The sequence below is a fragment of the Triplophysa dalaica genome, chromosome 21 (genome assembly GCF_015846415.1).
Source record: "Triplophysa dalaica isolate WHDGS20190420 chromosome 21, ASM1584641v1, whole genome shotgun sequence".
Classification (NCBI taxonomy): Eukaryota; Metazoa; Chordata; class Actinopteri; order Cypriniformes; family Nemacheilidae; genus Triplophysa; species Triplophysa dalaica.
The window spans coordinates 1,927,933-1,952,102 of NC_079562.1; the positions used below are offsets into that span (position 1 = coordinate 1,927,933).

At 39.7% G+C, this 24,170-nt stretch overlaps 1 protein-coding gene across 1 annotated transcript in view; it reads right to left on the reverse strand.

The window, feature by feature from the left end:
* The window catches only part of bsnb (bassoon (presynaptic cytomatrix protein) b), a 77,643-nt gene that overhangs the window by 30,394 nt on the left and 23,079 nt on the right, over positions 1 to 24,170 (reverse strand). Inside the window, exon 3 of the mRNA XM_056734395.1 lies at positions 20,348 to 21,094. Within this exon, the coding sequence (XP_056590373.1) occupies positions 20,348 to 21,094 (747 nt within the window). The remainder of the gene's footprint in view (positions 1 to 20,347; positions 21,095 to 24,170) is intronic.

Here is a 24,170-nt window from a genome sequence, read left to right on the forward strand (position 1 = left end):
AGAGAGGGGGGGGGAGTGAGTGAGTGAGTGAGGGAGAGAGAGATGGAGAGGGGGAGAGAGTGAGAGAGAGTTAGCAGGAGAGTGAGAGAGATAGAGAGAGAGAGAGAGAGAGAGAGAGCGATAGAGAGCGATAGGGAGGGGGAGAGAAGGAGGGAGAGATAGGGAAAGAGGGAGAGAGAGAGAGAGAGAGAGAGGGAGAGTGAGGGAGGGTGGGATAGATAGAGAGAGAGAGAGAGAGAGAGAGAGAGAGAGAGAGATAGGGAGGGGGGAGAGAAGGAGGGAGAGATAGGGAAAGAGAGGGAGAGAGATATAGAGAGATAAATAGAGAGAGAGAGAGAGAGAGGGAGGGGGGAGAGAAGGAGGGAGAGATAGGGAAAGAGAGGGAGAGAGAGAGAGAGAGAGAGAGAGAGAGAGATACATCACATCACTATTTAATGTATGTGTGCACCCAGATAAATCAGTGCAGCACATATGTTACAGTAATGGACTCTTGTACCGTTACACAATGTCCTAAAGGAACAGCTCAACCAAAAATGAGTTCTGTCATCACTGACTCACCCTCACGTCGATCCTTACACAAAGCCATCTTATGGCTTCACAAGTCTGGGAATATAGTGTATGAGTCATATGAGTCATCGTTTAAAATTTTATGGGGTCCTTTTAGAGCTTTAGAGACACATTTCTCATGCACTTTTCTTACATTCCATGGAAAAAGTGACCAAGAAAGTTGCAAGTTTGTGTTCCACGGATGAAAGTTAGTAACACAGGTTTGCAATGACAGGAATAAATGGGTGAGTAAATGGCAATTTGGGTGTGCTGTCCCTTTTAAAAACCATCATCTTAAAGGTACACTGTCCCTTTAAAAGCTCTTTGAAAACATGATGTTCATTCACTGCAGTGTAAACTTGTGAGATTGGTACAGTATTGCAGAATGTCTTTACTGCAGCACCTCAGGCACAGAAAACACTCAACATCATGTTCTGAACCCATTCAACCGCGTATCAGTGACATAGTGATGCTCCAGTGATATTACACAATACATAGAAGTGTAACACTTTACTGTAAGATTCTATTTATTAATATTATGTAATGGATTAGCTAACATGACATAACAATGAACAATACTACTACAGCATTTATTCTTCTTAGTTCATGTTAATTTCAGCATTTAATTTCAGCATTTTTAAAATCAAAAGTTAAAATCTGTTAATATTAGCTAATGCACAATGAACTAACGTGAACAGCTGTATTCGCATTGACAAAGATTCCCAACTGCTAAACACTGTATTGCTTCTAGTTAGTTTATTTTAGCTGGTGCATTTACTAATGTTTACAAATACAAGGATTAATTTATGACAGAGCAGGAATTCATTGTAATACAGGGCTCACACCAAACGCGTACAATCACGCTCTTTATTACTCACGGGAAAAGTTCGTTATTTTCGCTTGAGTAACGCGATCTGACAAATAATTTTAACCTTCGCGTAAGACAAGATTGACACGCCTTCGCCCGATTCGCAAGATCATGTCTAAAGATGTCTTTCCATTGACTTTGTATCTAATTCATTTGCACAAAACACTTAATTTCGCGTTTGGTGTGAACACATTGTAGAGGATTGGGATCTGGTTGTTTATTTGCCTTATTTCCTATGTACAGCAATATATTTCTTTCCATTTATATTTATTATATTCATAATACAATACACTTAATACTATCCTTAAGAGCAATAATTAAAGCAATGTTTGCTTTCGTATTAAAAGTGTGCCGACTCCCCACTTAACAAGATCTAAACAAATACTGATAAAATCATGTCCGGTCCAACATTTCCCCCCACTGTTTTAAGCAGAAATACAGCCTATTACAGAAAGTCAATTGCAATTTGGATGCTAAAGATGAAAAAATGTTCAGAGCTTCATAAACATTTTAAATATCTCTGTGTATCAGAGAATGACCAATCCCTTTCCTGCTCTGTATATACTGAGAATAAAGCTCTCTGATGCAAAAACAAAAATATGTTGCTGATAGATGGATTAGAGTTTTTTTTCTTTAGTGTGTGATCTCCTTGATCTAAACAATCCACAGTAAAAGCTTTCATGTTGGATTGTGTAAGGATTATTTAATTTAAATGTTAACACTTTACAATACGTTTGTATTTGTTAAAGCGGCCCTGCAACGATGTGTCATGCATTCTGACTTCTTTACAATGTTAAATGAGCTGTATTCTCATGCATAACATGGTCAACTTGTCAAAAAACCGGTCGGGCGCATTACGTAGTATTTCTTTGCTCGATACACTCACCCAGCGATCGTAAAGGTTGCGGAAAGTTTTTTTCGAACATATAAAACTGTTTTGTAATAACTTTTCTTAGTCCCTTATTGGACAATTCTCCCGGAAAAGCACTTGGCACGCCCACAGGAAAGCAGGAGAAGGAGCATGCACAGATGTCACTTTCACTTGTAAGCAGGAGAGAGAGAGAGAGAGAGCAAACGTTTGCTAAGTTCAAGTGTTTGTTTGTTCACTGCATTTGGGTGATGAATGTTATATAAACTGTGGATATAACACTGGATTTGGAGAGCGTTTGAATCTGATATATGGAGCCGTCCCAGCGCTAAAAGATGCCGGACATGAACCACATGCGGTGAGTGAAACTGATCTGTGTTTTGTTGACAATGGGTGTTCACGTGCTTTAGTTCAGCCTACCTCTCCCCCCCCTCACACCGTATGTTTTCAGAAACAATCGTAAAGCTGTATCTATCTTTTAAAAATGTGATCAAACAAAATACTCTACGAAGATACGAAGTATGCAATACTACTCTACAGGTACTCAAGATTAATATGAGATTTGCAGAAACCCTGTGTGTTACGCCCGCTTTAACAGTAAATGCAGTAGCTCATACTATGCACTAACACCGAGTCTTTGAGCATTTATTCATCTTTGTTCATGTAAGGCAAGGCAATCCAATTGTTCATTGTGAATGAACTAATCTTAAAAGATGCAACTTTTTTTATATCACCGTATTAGTGTAATCTATTGTTATCTAAATGGATCGTGCTGAAATTAACATGTACTAAGATGAATAAATGTTGTAGAAGTTAGGTTTACAAAAAAAACATATTGTTAAGTGTGACCAGATAAAAAAAACAGGCCCTATTAACATCAAACGTGAAAAAATTATGGAGGAAAAGTCTACTAACAAATAAATAATAGCATATATCACTTCACTTTTAAAAATCGTTTTAAAGGTCCAGTTTATGAAATTTAGCTGCATCACTCCACCGCTCCCTTTCGGTGGCTGACAGAACAAAGATGTTGTCACGTTTGTGCTTCTTTGACGAAGGAGATCAGAAAAAGCTTTAGAATCAGAATCAGAAAGAGCTTTATTGCCAAGTATGTTTGCACATACAAGGAATTTGTTTTGGTGACAGGAGCATCCAGTACACAGAATAAGCAACAACACAGAGACCATCAAACAATACAAAAACCAGTTACACAGATGATTTAAATAAGGGCCTATGGGTATAAAAATTAAGAAATACAATACAGTAAACATAAGAGTAAAGCTATAGAGAGTAAAGTTATGTGTGTATGTAAATATGTACAAGTAAAAAATAGAATAGACTATTTCAGTAAAAGGTATGCGTTATATACAGCAAGATGAAATATAATTTACAGAAAAAGTTGTATAAAAAAAAGAAAGTGATAGATAGATAACGTATTTTTACAAAACGCGCTCTGTAGAGTTTGTGCGTTTAGGTCTACTGTAGAAACAACATGAAGAATTCCATGCAAGGTGACCCACGGTGTATGTAGATAGAAATAGCTCATTCTAAGGTAAAAAACAACAAAATGCTTCGTTATGTTAGGTCTTTATACACCTCTGAAGACATAGATATGTATGTCATAATGCATTTCTCTTTATAGATCCTCAAAAATTACACATAGCAGCAACTTCAAGTGACATTAACAGCAAGAAAATAAGCACATAATGAAATCACCATTGATGTGCTGTATTTGACTCATACCATAATACAATTTTGACCAAACTTTACCACCCAACAATAAAGACACACACACACAAATGGGCAGGCACGCCACATGCATGTCGCTGCAGGATAACAGCCTGTCAACGGCGATTAAGCCTGTGCAGTTTGTCCCTCTCAGGACCAAAGCGGGCCAGGGTCATGTATTTACTCTCTTTATTTACAGCTTCTGTCTGTATGCATCGGTCGCTTCGAAATGAAATCGCACGGACGTTTAGTGACAGACAGGGTGTAACGGCAACGACAACACACGCCACTAACTGTATCAGATGCTATCGGTAATGAAGCGAGTGCCGCGCGAAAAAGCGACGCCGTGAATGCCAATTTCCTGCGGCCCATAATGCTCTCGCATTACCTTAGAGCATTAGAAACTCCATCGGTGTATCCTTCATTGCGGACAACGAGAGAAAGTTTAATATCCAGACAATGACACTGGACGGTTGGCTTATTCTTATTGGGTTGTTTGTCATATAGCAGACACTTTCATCTGAAGAAAATTACAACATATTTTTTGCAGGTATCTGAGAGTAAATATCACAAATGACATGACACAGCAGTCAGAGACAGCAGATTGATTTTCTTTTGTTTTGAGCACAGAGTCTTTATATTATCATCAAGAATCTACACATTTACATCACCTCCTTCACTATAGTAACCATGCATACCATTAAATTCTGTTATTGTTAAATCGCCCGCACGTTATTTAAAGTCCCAGTGAAATAAAAAATTACAATACCTTTTTTTCATGAAATATTGCACCGTTTATTTTAAATAGCTTATCAATGTGGGTCTCTATCTTTTGAAAAAATTGTGTGCTCTCATAATCTTATGTTAAAATCTGAAAATGCTCTTCCTTCCTGTAATGACTATCCATCTCAAATAACAGATGCTAGACGGCTTGGGCGGAGCATCCGTTAACTCCTCCCCTTCAACTCTCAGTCTCCTGCCAGCTGTTTTTGCACATCCAATCAATTCGCAGGGAAAAACGGATGCCAAGCCCACTCTTTTCCTTTAAAGCGGGTGTGCGTGAGCCCATTTCTATTAGCAATGCAATTTCCACAACTATATGATTCTGGTGTGGAGGAACGTGACTTGAAACTCTGAAACGCTAAATTTGAGTCAAACCCCATTACCTAACATCAGTGTTCGACCACAAAGAGCATTGAAACTTCAAATGAATGCCAACGGTTTTCATTTAAAATGCTCATCATATCAGTGTGGAGTTCATATTTTTCAACTACAACGCTGAAGTGTAGTCAAAATTCTCTTTAGAATGATCTATTTGATCTACATCTTTGGTAATTCAGTTTAACGCTCCATTAGACACATTCAAGTTGACTTCCCCCGTGAATCTCAGATGACAAAACTTCAGGGGGCAACAGCTTCTCTTTACAGTACTGACCCACTGATACCTTTACATTTCTATTCCTTTTCTTAACAACATAGAAAATTTTACAAAATTTGTTACAATTTAACAACAAACAAAGTTTACAGATCAAAGCTAGCTGCAAAATGATTGATAATTACATAGACAGGAACATACGGATACAATTCTGCTCACAAAAAGATGACTATATTTGGTGCAAGCTTCAGTTTGCCATATCTAGCAAGAACAAAGTAGAAGACCTCCCATCCTCATCTTCCTGCTTCAGTGAACAGAGAGAAGACCACTTAAGCAAAATCACATAATCTCCATGCAAAATTAGCCGACGTTATAGACCCGGCGTACATGACTGAGGTTATAAATGAAGACCGATGATGTCATTTAATTATGAAACTGCTTGCCCTCCACTGATTCACGTCTCCTTAAGCACCTGTGTGCAGAGAGCCCAAATCAATCAACACGACCCTGCCAATCAAAGCGGACGAAGACCGGATGAGCGGAAATGTTGCGGTCAGGTTCATCTATGTAAAACATATCCATACTGAGACCATCAACCCTCTCAAGAGGATAAGACAGATGAGCTGTCTGCATAACAACAACCACAATGTACGGAGACGAATGGATGTTGACCTCTGCCAACGCTCACGGGTTCAGAAAAATAAGTATGAGATCTCTTTAAGAGGTCAATCGTTTCTCTGAGACAAGAATGAGATAGTACATAGAGATGGTTAAGATTCTGTCTTCATTTACTCACCTGTATGACTTTCTTTCTTCTGCAGAACACAAAAGAAGATATTATGAGTAACGTTGGTTACCAAACAACATTGCCCCCCATTGACTTCCATTGTATGGACACAAATGAAGATATTTTGAGAAATGTCTCTGTGAAATTTCATTTTGAGATGAACGATCCCTTTAAGTCTCTTGAAAGATTAACATCTGAGCAATACACAAAACTCTCGACAGCCATCCCTGAAGCGTAACACATTGAGGACCTCCATAAAAAGGACATTTTAATAATTCTTATGTCATCTCAGCTCCAAACAAATTTAAAACAACTGGGATTTCTGAACTTCAATCTCCAGCATCGCTCGGGCCAAACCATCAACGTAATTGCCTGAATTAATCAGCCGAAGGGAAGACCATAATCTAAAGCGACACCCCAGGGCTCGGTTCGGGAGAAATTGGGCGACTTGATCAAGGATCTTATATTGAAAGCTGTGATAAACCCGATTAAATGTTAACGATTTAGGGACAAGCTCCACCGAACCGCACTATCAATATTTGATCAGCCTCCTTCACAGAATCAAGCTCTTTAATCACAAAAGGAGGGTGCGGATGTTACTCGCCAAAAGCACATTCACAAGTTTGCAGGTCACAGCAAGAATGAGCTAACACGATGTGCTCAAACCCAGCTCCGAAATCTTTTACTGCGTTTCAATCCAAGAGCGATTTCTTCCCGACCTCCACCTCATCATTTCTCGCTATACAGATGAAAACTCAAATGCTATTTTCCTTAAGTTTATCTCCGGTGTATATGTACCTCATTGCACTAATGCCTTTCAGCGGGCGGCACTAAATTACATTTTGTGAAGCTGAGTTGCTCCATAAACAAACCTTCAGACAAGCTGTTACTCTGCCCAGCCCACAGAAGCCCACGGCCACTGACAGTCTGAAGTCTGAAACACTCGCAGTAATCGAGTCGCCACAGTGACTGAACACACAGATATAGATGCAGACACTATATTCGGGTTTTGCAGTAAAAACAGCTGCCGAACAGATGACCGTGTTACGTATGAAAGCTCCATGTGCCCATAAATAAATCAGAGTCTCTAAAAGTCAACCCGGAGGAACATTTTATTGCTAGCAGGTTGCTCTTTTATAGTTCAGGAGAGTTCTCAGTTGTGTTTCATATATATAAACTTATTCTCATGTGTTTCTCTTCAAAATCAACCTTGAAATGCATGAAAGGAACAGTTCACCTTCGGAATGAAGATCATTATTTACACTCATTTCAAACGTGTATGACTTTCTGTCTTCTACAAAACACAAAAGAAGATATTCTGAAAACTGTTAGGAACCGCTGGTCCCTGTTGACTTGCATTGGTTTTGTGTCCGTACAGTGACATCAATTGGGAGCAAACAGTTTTTGGTTTCAAAATATCTTCATTTGTGTTCGCTACCACTATCACTTCCATAATCTTCTGATACTTAAGTGTGCATCAAATAACAGGACATAAAACGTCTTCCCTTCTCTAGGTTTCATAGACACGAGTTTGTGTTTCTCAATGTGTTACTTAAAAGAGAGCATGTTGTGTTTTGGCATTCAACAGAGCATCCGGAGGCTTGTTAAGGACGTGTTGGAAAGGTTTTCTGGCTGCAGAAGTGATGTGACATGAAGTTACGGTAAGATTAAAACAAAGCTGCCTCCAACGGATCTGAACACTAACTGTTGTTTTCTGCAAATTACAGTTTCAGTGCACGGAGTCCAGCAATGCGTGCAAGTAGAAGCATCTGTGGGCGTTCGGACATTAAAGCGCTGGCAGCCTTCCACTTTAATTATTTAATGCTGCTTGGCTCTCTCACGTTCCCAGCATAAATCTACCAAAACAACATATATTTAGTATCATCAGTATATTGACATATACAAATATTATAGGGAGTTAAATTTCTTTTATCACCTGAGATTGGCTAGTTTGGCAGAAATTGTATTTTTAGACTCGAGGACCAACACACACATCCAGCAGGTGATGATGGCACAGATGCACGGCCGGAGCGGTGCTGAAACATCATCCCAACCCACTCTTCCAGGAGTCCTTACCAATTCAATCAACGTGTCAACAAACATGCAGTCTCCCAAAAGAAGACGACGAGAAAGAGAGACCGGGCTCAAGAGAGAGAGAGGCTGGGATAGAAAGATACGATCTGTCTAAAAGTGCAGCGGACAAAATGGAGAGCTGAGAAAAATGCAGACTTTGAGCATCACGTCCTTGAGTTAAAAAAAACAGAGATAGCACTACTGCTCCAGGAACCTGTATGATAATCGACTAAAATAAACAAGCTCACACTTGTTCGTTATTTTCCTGCTTTTCAAAAAACCCAACGCACGATCGGTCACTATCGCTGCAGTTTTATTGTGTGGTTGCCATGGTTTCATGTGGTCTTATTATGGAATCTCCTGCCCGTCAGCTGCAGAACTGATCTCTTTAGATCGTATTACACTTCTGAGCATCATTACCAGGGTTTATGTACTTCCATGTTTTGGCCCTTGACAGTCATCTTTTGTATATTTTGATTATTCTAACCTTTTGCCGTTATTCTGTGGATTTGCTGGTTATTGTTAGGGCTCATGTAAAAGCTTTGATTGTGATGCTTTATTACACTTCATAAATGATTCTGTCAGATACAACAGTCACACTTGACAAGTGATTCATAGATCAGTAAGCACTTCATAAAAACGTTCATTAATAAATGATAAACATTATGCTTGAGGAGGTCTGCAATACCTGGTGAGCTACAGACACTCAGTTCACCTGCACTGTGAATGCCAGAACATTTACAATTACAATTAATTTTTGTGATATAACTGTTGCTTGATATAATATAATAATAATTATATTAAAGTAATAAAATATTGATTACTTTTAAATATTTTACTCTAATTAAAATTTCAAAAAGTATGAAAAAAATTCAATAGCCTACATTTTTAATCTAAATCAATAAGGCAAAAATAAAGAATGCTGGGTAAGATATATATAAAATAATAATAAGAAAATAAAAAAAAACATAAAAAAATTATAAATAATTTTTAAAAATAAATATTGCTTTATAAGATATATATATATATCTTTGTTGCAAAAGATGAATAACACATTTCTTTATGTCTCTTTCACTTGAAAAAATCAAATAAAGGTAAATTAAAAAATTACTAATCTACAAAAATAATGTTAAAAATTATCACTAATTTACAAAAACAAATAATGCTGCATAAGATCTACAGTATAAGGCAACAAAAGATGAATGAGAAATTTCAATATTTATCTGTTATTTCAAATATAACATTGAAAAAATACTAGAAAAAACTATAATCTACAAAAACAAATGTACGTTTCTTGAAAAAAGTAACATCTTATATTAAAAACATAACTACAAAAAATGCAACAATCTACTAAAATAATAAAAAATATCGATAACCTATAAAAACAAATATGTTGGGTAAGACAAATAGGAAAACAAAAGATGAATCAGAAACATATTTGTTGCTCACACGCACTATAATATTTTTTTTAATTTTAAACTCAAACTTAAACACTAATGAATTCATAACCTTCTTTTAAAGTTTCAGCACAGACAAAAATAAAAAACTGTGCAGATATTTTTTGGCCATCCTGTAAACAGCCAAAATCATTTTGTCCACAGAAATGTGAGCATCAGGACTACAAATCACCACTCAATTGAATTCTGTTCTCATGTGTTCTGCTCGGCTAATCCTATTGGATTCCCTGAGGTCAGTTATCAAGTCTTCAGACCCTGAGAGGGGTGGAGACAATTCTGCTGCATGCTTTTTTTCTATTCTTTAACACAAAGAAAATCACACAACGGACACAAATAGCTTCTGGTAAACAGGTGTGATGCATTATTCGCCGTATTGAGAATCCAGGTATGTGAGTCTTATTGCATTATGTATGAAGTATGTATTGTACTAAAGGATATTTTTCATGGCTTATCCACACACAGGGGCCATCTGGTCTGCGTTGGCCCTCCTGAAACGCCACGACTGATCCGTGCCAAATGAAAGTGTCATTGCCTGTCGTATACCAGTATGGCTAAAACACACACAAGCATCCGTAGTCCCATGACTGCTGTGACCAAAAGCAACAAACGGGACCGAAGGCTACAAATTAGCAGCTACAATCCACATGTGCTTGAAGTCAAACACAATAAAGCGACACATCTCATATTGTTGCTTACAGCACAGTAAAATAAGAAACATCAAACTGAATGGCGATATTTGCATGACAGTGTAAAAGTGATGGTGGTGTTCACAAGTGCCATTATGTGTGTGTATATACAAACGTAAATGTGTGACCTGAAGAGCAATTCACAGACCAATGCACACACACAACGTCTCTTATATGACCATATAGATGCCAGATGTTAACATAGATTCTGCCAGCCTGTAGGGACAATAAAGGAAACGAGAGCGATCGAGAGAGATTTTCTTGTTTTCTGACGGTAAGATGCATCAATGCCGACTATGTTATCATGATGGAAATATTCTTTATCGCCCACTGTTTCATTACACATTGAAGGAATAGTTCGACCAAAATGAAAACGGTCTCATTATATATTCAAACTCATGTCATCCCTAAATAGCTATGCAGTTATTATCTTCTGCATGTGAAACACCGAAGCAGTCAGTCCATATGACTCAAGGACTGTGTTTTAAAGTCACGCGTGTTTCCTTACTCTCTGAAAATCTTTCCCACTGACTGTAGTTTATGATTTAAATATGCTGCATTTCATTGCATCATGTTAGCCTGGAGGTCAATGACATCATCAAACTTCACTGGTTCTCATCTGTCTCAAAAAAAATCAATGACAGTCACATTAAACGTGATGTTTAAGAGCTTAAATCACTTGGACTGTATATAAAAATGTTAAATGACACTTCTAACATTCAGGCAGTGTTGGGTGTAACTAGTTACTGAGTAATTAGTTACTGTTATAGAATTACTTTTCCCTTGAAAAAGTAAAGTAAGGGATTACTATTATTTTTCTGTAATTTAATTACAGTTACTTTTGATGTAATTAAAGTAAATACTTTGTGTAATATGTATGTGTGTACAATAATGGAATTGAAATCAAAGTCTTAATTTAAAATCTGCTGTAATTTATGGTTCTCACATTTGTGATACTTTGGTCAGTTAATAATACTACTTTATGTAGTTTAATATTATTTATTTGAATGGATTAAAAGAGCCGTTTCATGTTTATCCTTGAATCACTTAACTAATAGAGATGAATATGGGATATAGAAAGTTATTAGTAATAAGTAATGAAATACTTTTGGAGTGAATAATTTGTACAGTAATCTAATTACACCATTTAATGTGTAATAAGTAACTAGTAGTTATTTACTTTTTCAAGTGTAACTTACCCAACACTGCATACAGGTGTATAAAAACATGAGGGTGACAAAATAATGACACGTTGATCATTGAGTTAAGTGTTCCTTTATGTATAAAAATAAACATTCTGCTCACCACAAGTTAATTCTTTATGTTAGCTAGAAAGAATAACTTTCGTTTTATCCGCAGAACACAAAAGAAGATTGTAACACATCTCCATAAAAGGAAGGAAGGAGGCGGGAACCGGCAAACATTTAAACATTTAATAAAGTAATATAACAGCCGGCGGCCCCTCACGGACGACCGCCGGCGAACAAAACATAATATAAATACAAACATAACATAAGTTCGGGCCCGGTCCTCTCTCCTCGACGGTCCGGTCGCTCGTTCCTTTTATGCTCCCATCTCCTACGTGATTCGAGGCCGGTGTGCGCACAGCTGGCGCTAATTCACAATTACTCACCGGACTCGAACCACGGTCTCGCCCCGCCTACTCTACTACATACCCCCATCACCCCTCACAGGCCGGGGGGTACCCCCGCGACTGTGCAAGCTCCCTCCCCCTCCCTCGGGGGGGGTGGGGTGGGGGGTATGCAGCGACGAGACGAGACAACGGAGACGGGAGCCTTCGGAGCGACCGGAAAGAGAGAGGGGAGAGAGGAAAAAAAAAAAAAAATCCGGTTCCCTGACATGCTGCCGCTCGTTCCTCAACCAGCCGGAGTACTCTCCTTCGCGGTGCCTTGCGGTGGCCCTGGGGCTTCGGTGGACGGCTCGACCGTCCGCCCCCTGGCGGCCGGCGGTGGCTCCTCCTTTATCCGGGAGTCGGGGCGGGTTCCCCGTCCCCTGTTCCTCCCCCTTGGGCGGACGGACGCAGGCTCCGGCCTCTGGCAGGCGGTGGCTCACCCGGCACTTCCGCCCCCTGCTCCTCCCCCTCGGGGGACGGACACAGGCTCCGGCCTCTGGCGGACGGCGGCAACCCCCCCGCTCCCACTTGGACGAAAGCCACCCCACCTCGACCCAGGGGCGCGGCAGCAAAGGTCGCCGTTCCACCGAAGTTTTGACGGTGGCCGCACTGTGCACTTCCGTTTCCCCAGAGCCACCGCTTCGGGCAGCCACTGGCGGACGCCCTTCGTCCGCGCTGCCCGAACTCTCCGGCACCGCGAGGCCACTCGGCGGCGAGGACTCTCCGACAGCATGTCTCTCCTTCCTCCCGGGTTTCGGCACCAATGTAACACATCTCCATAAAAGGAAGGAAGGAGGCGGGAACCGGCAAACATTTAAACATTTAATAAAGTAATATAACAGCCGGCGGCCCCTCACGGACGACCGCCGGCGAACAAAACATAATATAAATACAAACATAACATAAGTTCGGGCCCGGTCCTCTCTCCTCGACGGTCCGGTCGCTCGTTCCTTTTATGCTCCCATCTCCTACGTGATTCGAGGCCGGTGTGCGCACAGCTGGCGCTAATTCACAATTACTCACCGGACTCGAACCACGGTCTCGCCCCGCCTACTCTACTACAAAGATATTTTGAAGAAGGTTGGTAAGCGAAGAGCACTGGCCCCCCGTTCACTCCTATTGCATAGACACAGAACCACAGCGAGTGATGGGGTGCCGGTTAACATTCTTCAAAATATATTCCTATGATTTCTCCAAAAAAAAATGAAGGGTTGAAACGACAAGAGGATGACAAAGAATTAAATGATGACAGAATTTTCAATTTTGGATGAACTATCACTTTAAGGAAATGAGGAGAAGGACTTTTCATTGTTGTCTACACCCAAACTCCTGTTTTCCGTAAATTTCCCATTTTAATGTTTAAAGGAGTTTCCAACAGGCATCCAAACAAAATTAAAAGTTGCATGGTATATAAAAGTATAATTAAAGCTTGGTTTGGTATCAGCTCTGAGTGTCAGGATATACTGGAGCTAAAAGGAGAATTTAAGATTAGACAACCTGCCATTTTGTGTTTTGGCAATGATGCTGCAAAATGAGAAAAGCAGACATCTTCGCTTAAAATGCTTTGCTCCAAATATCCAGGAACATCACGGGATTCGCAATTCTAGACGGCGATGCTTCTAATACAGTAGGTGTGAATTGGTGCGAAAGCGACTATGATTACAAGAGAGAGTCTGTGACAGGAATAGTTGGTGATGTCATTACGTCTCAAGGTTTAAATGACAGGGATTTTCCACTCATTCGAGCAGGTTCAGGGTCTTTAGATTAGGATTAAACTGAGAGAGACTCATTTATATGATCTGCACATGAGCTGTCAGTCAAGCGCAGCACTTCCAACGAGAGCTGGATTAGTGGACCAGCTCTAAAAGACCACAGAAGATTTAATGTACAAAAAAAACCTACGTTCTTTTTTAAGGAATATTTTATGTGTAGGACTTTTCCAAAGGAGTCAAGATTTCTTACTGAAATGAATATCTGAAATATTTCTTTCTGTGCAGGGCTCAGATCTGAAAAGGACTATATGTTTCTAATGTGACAGACCGAAACCACAGGTCATCTTTGGTCGTTGTTTATCGTTGGAATAAATCCTCAATGCCTTCGTGCTATCTACAGCAAACTTATTTCAGCACGCTGATCTCGCCACTAGGAAGACGTTCACATCTATTTTCCGGTACGGCGGCCTCCTTATGCTGGATTTTCCCGAGCGAAACAGAAAAACATGTTTGTGATATAAAATGTATTTGTTTTTTCGACGTTCCAGTCTTCTGCACTCAATGTCACCTTGATTCCCATTGCTCCAAATGTGTATATACTAATGTGACAATGTTAAAAACAGCATCTATTCTGATGACAATAACCATGTGCTTTAAATAAGAAGTCCTGACACAGGCGAAACATCATATCCCCTGAATGCAGGCAAACACACACCCTTGACACATGGACTCAAACTTTCTCTCCGCCTCTCATATCATGCACTATTTATAATGTGCTCTCCCTTTCTAAATTATTGATAGGCCATACCTTTTTTTTTACTCAGCAGTTCACTCACTTTGGCAGGCACACATACATACAGATGGAGGACGGGGGTCTTCAGTATGCACGGCTGTAATCAGATATAAAGTATGACTATGAATACGGTCATAATGCAGTTGGTAAAGCATCATGCGTATTTACGCAAGCATGACTCTGTTTTTTGTGGGAAATATCTTATATTTAAATCCCCAACGGGGAAAATATGAAATTATAGTTGTGAAATAAATTGTCTTGGAAAACATTATTTTACAGTAATAATAGGATTTTATTTTGTAACATAATAACTGTATGTGATTAGGTTATCCTAATCTTGTGTAGTGCTTTTTAGTGTTTGGGTTGCAATACCATTATTTTGTTTTTATTAAAAATAAAAATAACAACTTTCTTTTACAGTAAACATTTGTATTTTTGATAAAAAAAATCATAATTCAACAAAGCACAATTGTGCAAACATAAACTGTAATTCATTCATGCATTCTCAAAAATCTTTTTATTCTCTATGATTTTGGGGGTAAAATACTGAATACACAAGACAGATATACGTGAGATTCAGCCCTTCAAAGTAATTCTGAACAACCAAACTGATTTTACAGAAATTCAAAATTACTTTACGATGCAGTATTAATTTGTACGTTGTGAATCGTACAAAAACATACGATTACTAGGAAAAAAGCAATTCTGGAACTCCCCCCCTAACACCATGCCTACACCGGATGTGTCGCGATATGACATGACACACGGCTTGTTCTAATGGGACAAAATGTTTAATTATAATAGGTTCTAATGCGTTCTCTTGTAACGTTGCGCCGCATCCGGTGTAGACATGGTGTGACCATGACATCACTGGCGCAAAACCAAATCATAATAAAATGTACAAATGGAAAACTACGAAAGAGTACAAATTCACACAAATGAGGCAAAATTTGCGAAAGCTTAAAATAGTTACGTTTTTGCCGTGAGATTGTTTGAACAACAGCTTCCAAAAAATCTTAAAATAAATCGTGAATGTACAACTCTGACTCTGTTTACTACCCACGGCATGTAGGACTCTGTCCTAATCTAAACCATGAAGAGAAAATACCTCACATGGATTACAATCGTATCTGAAATTCATGTGAGCCGAATTACAGTTTCAAAACCTAATATAAGTCGAAGGCAACAACGTTTCACACAAATCTAGAGAAACTACTAAACAGAAAGATTCAGTGGGAAGTAATGTTAACTTCCTCTTCAGAAGACACGAGATTCATTGTCCATCCCCCTTCCCATTACGAGTGCGATCTCAGTCAAATGGATGAATCACAACGATTAGACCTGACAAGAGCTTCCAGGACTAATGTTTACCATCACTATGAATCTTAAAACAGGACGTACCAGCACACTTCTTCTCTACCTTTAGATATTCATATCTTAATACCTATAGTCTATCTTTATACCTGATACGTATAAAAAATTATCTCCCAAACTGTTTGCAATTATATGTAATGGATAAATTCTGACAACCAAGAAAAATCTAAAGCACAAGAAGCCTATGACTACTACTGTATACACTACTGTATACACACCATCAAAGTGTATCCGATCAATGTACCGCACGCCACTGATGTGCCATAACATGTCTGTAAATCTTCAGTTACAGGACTGCACGTATATCTACATACTGCAGTTCAGATTAGTGTCACATCAATTTATGAGCTGTTAAAACCCCCCACTTCACAGCTCAGATTGGCTCATACATCTCAGGGCATGAGTCAGGGCATCTCAGGTTTTTCCAAATACTCGTGAGATCTCACGCCGCGGGCATGGACGGAATCCGTGGACTGATTTAAAAGCATCAACCGCAAAGATTCCTGCAGACCTTCAAAGGCTTAAAATGACTTCAAATTCATCATTTAATCATTTACGTGAATGGGGACTGGAGCTGTCAAGATCTAAAAATGTCAAAAAAGCATGTAGCGTATAACTTCAAATCTCACTCGCACGTTAGCATTTTTAAACCGCCACGTGGCTACGAGACGTGCAAACTAATGCCATTTGGCATCAATGGCCTTTCACATTTTTAAAGGAACAGATAACACGGATGGAGTCCAGAATCTGCAGAGATTCAAGTTTGTGTAATAATTGACTATCACAACCAACAGTCAGCTAGAAACAATTTCTCGTACACACAACTCCAGATGAAATACACAACATTGATAAAAGGCTAAAATAGTGTTCCCTAAATATTGCATTTCCAGATTGTAAACAACGAATACCTGCTATCCCTCCACGACGAAACATGCATACATGCAGACACACATCCATAACAGTTTCTCAATCGAATTAATGTAGAGCACTTAGGTCTAGCGAGTGAAACTAAATTATGCATTATGAATATCTAGGACTGGGATTTTAAACTACAGCCCCGCCTCTTCCCGATGCAGCTGTTTTGCTCTGAAGACGCTTGTGAAACGGCAAACTCAATACACAAGAGCACCACGATACAGATTATAGATGTGGAACAGACAGAGTGTCATTTGACCAAATCGATTCTTTAAAACGTTTCATTTTAATGAGTCATTTGGGAAAAGGATTCACCAACACATTCTCTCTGCGTTCCATTTCAAAGGGCTCATCCCTATGCCCTTCGAATGGTTGTGAGATATTTGAAGGGTTAAAGGGTGTAGTGTTCCTTGAAGTGCTCTTCTGCGTCTTCATCCCGCGCCCATAAGGAGGCGCCGTCCCCACGAAAAGAATCTGCGCAAAGAATCATGGGAGCCCGAAGTGACCATCAGTTGTACCCTTCGAAATCCTTCATTCTGAAGGGCCCTTTGAAGTGGCCAGTTATGAGCACTTCGGCTTGGAACGACCCTTCAGTCTGGCGGCTATGACTTTTGTCACTCCGAAGGGCCCTTCAGAGGGCGATATATCCCAGTTGGAACGCAACCATTGCAGCATTCTAATAGCATACTGCTTCCTACATCCTGCATACTACACTACTCAAGCTTTGCAGGCCGATATGCAACAATAAATGTTACATATAGAAATACGCAATACGCAACAACAATGTCACTTCAGTTTAACCAAATTAATAGTGAATTCAAGTCATGACCAGCAATCGTAAAAAAGGGAATTACTTTTTTAATAAAAAAAAATTCGACAGTGTCTATCACTTTAATCGTGTTTACGAGAAAACGTGTTGTTTTGATATTTTCAGACCTCATTTTGGTTGGTTGATATGATTAAATATGTGGCAAATATGAAGGTTTCCCAGGACGCCTCTAGAGGCATAACCGTGCATGTTTAGCATCTAACAAGCATAAAAAAACATCACATACGTAATTATTGGGTGAAAACATATTTTTCGGTCCTGAATATAATTAACATCGCTCTACTTGCATTCTGGATGGCATTATCCAAACAAGATGCATGAAAAGATGCCTTAGAAGGATCTGAGACAAACAAACATATGAAGAATCAAGAACATCAAGCCTTACAATGTTAAAGCGATCATTCAGTCAATATTTATTCACCCTCATGTCAATCAAAACCTGCATGATTTTCTTTCTTCTGCGGAACACAAAAAAAGATATTTTGAGAAACGTCTCAGTGGTTTTGTGCCCATATGGAAGTCAGCGAGGGCTAGTGTTGTTTGGTTACCAACATTCTTCAAAGTATCTTCTTTTGTGTTCTGCAGAAGACACGAGTTTAAAATGACACGAGGATGAGTAAATGATAAAATAATGTTTATTTTTGGAATCTGTCGTACACGTGACAGCTGATATTTTCCTCCTCAATTAAGCAGCAGAGCATTAATGCTGTATTCCTGACATCTGTGTCTGTGTAAAGACTGAGTGAACTCATAAAACAACGCAACGCTCCCCTGAAGGCTTGTTATTACCGTCATCATTCAATCAGGCTTGATTTGCATACACATCCTTTCACCGCGCTGGTAGAAAAACTCTCAGAAAAGTTCCTCCTATCTCAAGTGAACTTCCCAGCGCTGCTAACAGGATGGGGTCAACTCAGCTGACTTCTGAATTAAGTAGCTTACCAGCGATCAATGAGAGTAATTTGCATGAGGGTCGTTAATTTATTGGAAGGAAATGAAACCGTCTGTAGGCTGGGGGTCTGCTGACCGCAGGGGCAGCGAGCCATTTGATGGCTTTTAGCTTGTGACTCATAGACGACTTCAAAGACACAAGGACAGTTGATACAAACCTGAGAGTATTCGGAAATATTCAGACGAAAGTCTGGTGAACCGGGTTTGACAGATAAAGGTGTCGCTGTGAAAAATGGAAAATGCATCCCAAATGTCTGCTTTCAATTGTCAGAGCTGTGCCATAATGGTGATGAATGATCTGTGCGACAATCAGAATCAGAGGAAATTTTTATGATATCGGTAAAGCTGAATGAAGTTTACAGCTCAAGAACAAACGTAAGTATAGGATCACTTATTTATTCCTTATTAATACTTTTCTAGAAAACGAAACAAGGAAACTTTTTGGATTGACAAAGTCATCCAACAGCAATGATCTAAAGACGGACAGCATGACGAGACGAGAGTATGAAAAAACTTCTCAAAGAACAAATAAATATTTTTTTAACTTTTTCTAGATACATGTACAAATACTACTGTTTTATGTCTGAAAAAACACCTATTTTGACCCATTTCTCCAGTTTTCATTTTCTTCAAATTAATGCAAACTGAAACAATATTTTTGTTGGAAATTTGGGAGAAATATTGTTAAAATAATGATAATTTTCCCTAAACACATACTTATAAATAGTAAATTCAGAAAAACTTAAAATAACTTTGAAATGGTCTATTAATATTTTCAGAGGCTGTATGAACGTTAAAATAATCATATAAAATTTGAATATTGCATTTTGTGACCCGGACTTCCCCTGGAGCACAAAGGCAAAATGTCATTCTTGACAATCTATTGATTCCCATTAAATCCAGAAGGCCTGTATGAAAACAGAAACATTTGTCTGAAGTCTACTCTTCATAACATTTCTTTAGAAGCTTAAATGTCAGAAAGTGGTTTCCATTTCAAATATATTTATAAAGTGGTAGTAAAATATTACCAAGGAAAAAGTGTTCTGCTATGACCTAACACTTTCACACAGATGGCTGAGAAGTTCCAGATCAAAGAAATGGAGAAATATAACAGTTCACAATGAATATTAATGTGGGGAAAGAGATGCATACCTTATAATCTCAAAGACAACAATAGCATATAGGTTATATCTTGATCTTAACTGTTATACAATCAACATACAAAGTTATTACACAGCGCAAATAAATCACCGCTTTAAGAGTCACGACACCGTATTGTAAAGTCATATGTGCAATATCACGTAACGTGATCAATGATCGACCGCTCAGAACTGTACAATGATCCATATCATTTTCTAACAAGCCCTGGGACAAAGATCTGTCGTTCGATTATCCTCAAAAAAGAAACACAAGCTAAACCAAAAATAGCCGTTGGGAACAAGATTGAACCTTATAAACCGTGAGATTGCATTGCTACAAAACAGACATATGCAATTCCCAGACAAATCGAAAATACCCTTTAAAAATTCAGCACTCGACTTTAGATCTCCGTTTGATTGACTTATCTTGCCCGAGGTTCATTCTGATTGGCTGGACGCCGGCAGCCGGCGTGACAAGACTTGCATTAACGTGAAAGTTGTTTACTCCACAGATGGAAACATATCAAAGAACGATGTCACTAAATGAGGGTCGCTTGAGGCTTGAAGCTGTCGACCGATTTCAGACAAATTTGATAAAAGACATCTTTCTTACCTCGGTCAGGTGAGGCGTGGGGTTAAACCCGCACATGTTGCAGACTTGGCTGTGGCACTCAGTGCAGAGGTTGTAGTTTGGAGGCTTGGCTGGCTCCCCGACGTTTAGATCGGTCTTACACAGCGGACACAACACTTTGGGCTTGGGTGTAGCTTCTTGCCGCGGGGGACCGGGCTGGGCCGCCGGTTTAGCCGCCACTGCCGGACCGGGCCCCGGAGGTCCTTGTTTCTGTGGGGGCCCCGGAGGTCCTTGTTTCTGCAGGGGTTTGGGCGACGGAGGTTGCTGGCCGGGCGGGTTATTTTGCACGGGATCCACGGACATCAAGTTGCTGGCCTGGTTCAAGAGCGAAGCACCGAAACCGAAGAGCTTCCCGAAGGGTTGTTCTGGCGGTGGCGGCTGGCGAGACGGTGAGCTCCCGGCACTGCGAGTGTGGTCCTGCCGTGGGGCCTGGGGCTGGGCTCCGGGGCCCGAGCGGGAGAGGTCAGGCTGGGAAGGAGCTTTGGCCATGCCTGGAAGAGGGATAGCGCCTGGAGCAGGAGGTTTACTTTGAGGGACAGCTTGAGGGACGGGCTTCTTAGTTTCTGCAGGAGGATGGGGTTGTGTTTGAGGTTGTGGCTGAGCTGACGGGTGAGGTTTGCTGGGCTGGGATGGAGAGTGAATCTGCTGCTGGCTTTTGGAGCGTGGCGTGTCCATGTCCATCCCCAGGGCCCTCTGCATTTGACAGTTCAGACACAACCACTCCTGGACCTGAAAGAAAACAGCAACCAATTACTGACTATGCAATTAGGTGAGAAGATTGATTATTAATTTCACGTAATGAAAAATGTCAAGGTGAGATAGATGAAGATGAGATAATTTTCAGTTCAGGGCATCAATGACTACCATAGTAGGAATAATTAAATGGTTGTCAAATGTTCCAGAGAACTCAACAAAACAAAAAAATACATTTTCTTCCCTACTATGGTAGTGGATGATGTCCCAGATCTGAAAATTGCTGACATTCTCCAAATATCTTTCTCTGTGTTCATCGGGGGAAAAAAGATATTTATACAGGTTTGAAACAACCTGAGAGTGAGTAAATGATGACAGATTTTCCATTTTTGGATGAACTGTCCCTTTAAACACATTTATTACAGAACCAAAATAAACACATTTATAACAGAAGCAAAATAAACTCTGAAAAAAAACATCTGCCAATGGGGTTGGAAAAATAAGCTTGAATGAAGTCTTTATTAAACACAAGTTTATTTTTCTGAGCCCATTGGCAGATATTTTGCTTGTTTAAAGCATAATCTTACTTAATATTAATATTTCATCTCAGAAGCGCTTATATTTTAGGTCATTTTGCTTCTCAAGTAAATACATTTTTATTGAAGATCACTTCAAGATTACATGAAAGCGAGACAAAAATTATTAAGCTAGAAATCACATTTCTGCAGTGAAACCCTTTACTTTCTTCAGCAAGCTTCATATATACACCTTTTTGGTTAGAAAATGTAAAATGCATACACGCAAAGCAATGTATAGTACTAATACAACTTTCTACAACAATTCCTGTTGCATTGTGCCGACAGCACATCCGCCCAAGCAGAGGAAATGTGAACGGCACAAGTAGCATCCACATCCCCAACAGCTAACATAATTACTTCATATTCTCTGACAGAGATGTGACACGCGGCTGCAGATAAACAGGATTCACTAATAGGATCAAAAGGCGCATCTGACGTCTGGTCAGACCATTTGACTTCATGAATGGATTATAACCGTACGAGAGGTTTGATGTTTAGGATATTAGCCGGTCTAGTGTCTGTGTGCAATGATGCAATGTTTGCAACTGACATGTGGATACGGCGTGAAGGATTAAACGCTACTGAATGACAAATCGAACCATTCAAAACTATAACATCTGACCTGACACGATGTGACGCGGTTATTCAGAGAGGGCTTCTGCTTACCGCTGCGAAAGTTAACTGCACACTGCTGAGCACTGAAGGTCAAACAGCAGTTAACCGTTAGGCCGAATATATGTCAGGATCTTAAAAATCCACGAGCAGTGGAGTGAAAGGTAACATTAAACAATGAGTACTGTTTTTTCGAAGTCGTGCCAGATATAGGGGCAGTTTTCCAGACAGGGATTCGGCTTTAGGACTATTTTACACAAGATCGTTTGCAACTGAAAGCGAAAAAAGACGCTTGTTTGTTTAGAAGGAAACAGCGTTTTGGGGGACTGTAAAGCAAACTTTTAAAGATGGGTCTCAAAGTGCAACTTTTTGAAAACGGCGTCTTTTTCGTATCCATGTAAGCGGACGATGACGTCACACGCATGTGTATTACAATATGGCGGCTTCCTGTACTGTGAGCTCTCTTTATTAACGTTTCCCCAGCAAAATGTGTATTTGCTGCACCAATAAGACCAGCGGAGACACACTATTTAAATTCGCCAGACTTTAAACACACAACCAAGGGTATTTAAAAGCACTTTTGCCTTATAACTGTTCATGTGCAGGCACCTCCCATTTCTTTACACAACAACATCGCCATCCACTGGCCTGGGGTGCATACTCCAGTGTTTTTATCTGTTATCCTGAATTTGTGTAAATGCAGACCGTTTTGATAACGCTGTCATGTGTAGGTGAAACTTTTCAAAAACGCAAAGGAAAAACGTTTCCGTTTTTTACAGTGTAAACCTAAGTTTAAGTGGCCTGAGTCTTTGTTAAATGAGGATATTTAAGTCGTTTTCAAAAACAGTACTGTGTGCATCTTGCACATATATATTTTAAGGTATGACAGTGTATGTGGTTTCCATCAAGACACATCCAATATTTAAGTTAGTCTGCGATTTAAAGGGATAGTCCACCCAAGACTGAAAATTCTGTCATCATTTGCTCACTCTCAAATTCCAAACCTGTGTTTAGTAAACACAGATACAGATATTTGGAAGAATGTTCGTGACTAAACAGATCTAAGGCGCTATAGACCTCCATGATATTTAATGGTGCCCCAGAACTGTTTAGTTTCTCACATCCTTAAAAATATCTTCTTTTGTGTTCAGAAGAACAAAGACAGAGTCTTGCAACAACATTTTTGAGTGAACCCTCGCTTTAAGCCTGTGGTTATCAACAGGGGGACGTGACCCAAAAGGGGGTCTCTGCTTACTTCCAAAGGGGACCTCAATATGATTGCTTTAAAATATTGGGTACAAGTTGTGAGTTTTGTGAATGGGGGGGGGGGTCTTTGATTATTGTTATACAATGGGGGGCCTTTGAGTCCAAAAGGAGAGAGCGAGAGAGAGAGTGAGAGAGAGAGAGAGAGAGAGAGAGAAGGAGAGAGAGAGAGACAAAAAGAGAGAGAGGGAGAGAAAGAGAGAGAGAGGGAGTGGAGGAGAGAGAGAGAGGGAGTGGGGAAGAGAGAGCGAGGAAGAGAGAGAAAGAGAGAGAGAAAGAAAGAAAGAAAGAAAGAAAGAAAAAAAGAAAGGAAGAAAGAAGATACAGTAGCTTTACCTTTCTCTAACCCCAGACAGACAGCTCTGTGTAGTAATAAGAGTGACAGACACACACACCTGTCTCAGGTTAGGATGAGCTGGCTGTCACATGGGTATGGTGTTATAACTGATGCCTGTCAAGGCCACATCACATCCACCGCGCTCATTTAGCATCCAATGACATAATGACAGTGAGTGTGTCATTATTGAGGATCCTCACACACCGAGTAAAAACACTGTCATAGTAAACTCAGTTACCCCAAATTTACTATAACCCCAGATTAATCATGGTAACCATGTAGTAAAACTATGGTAATACAAATTGCAATTTATCCAGCAAAA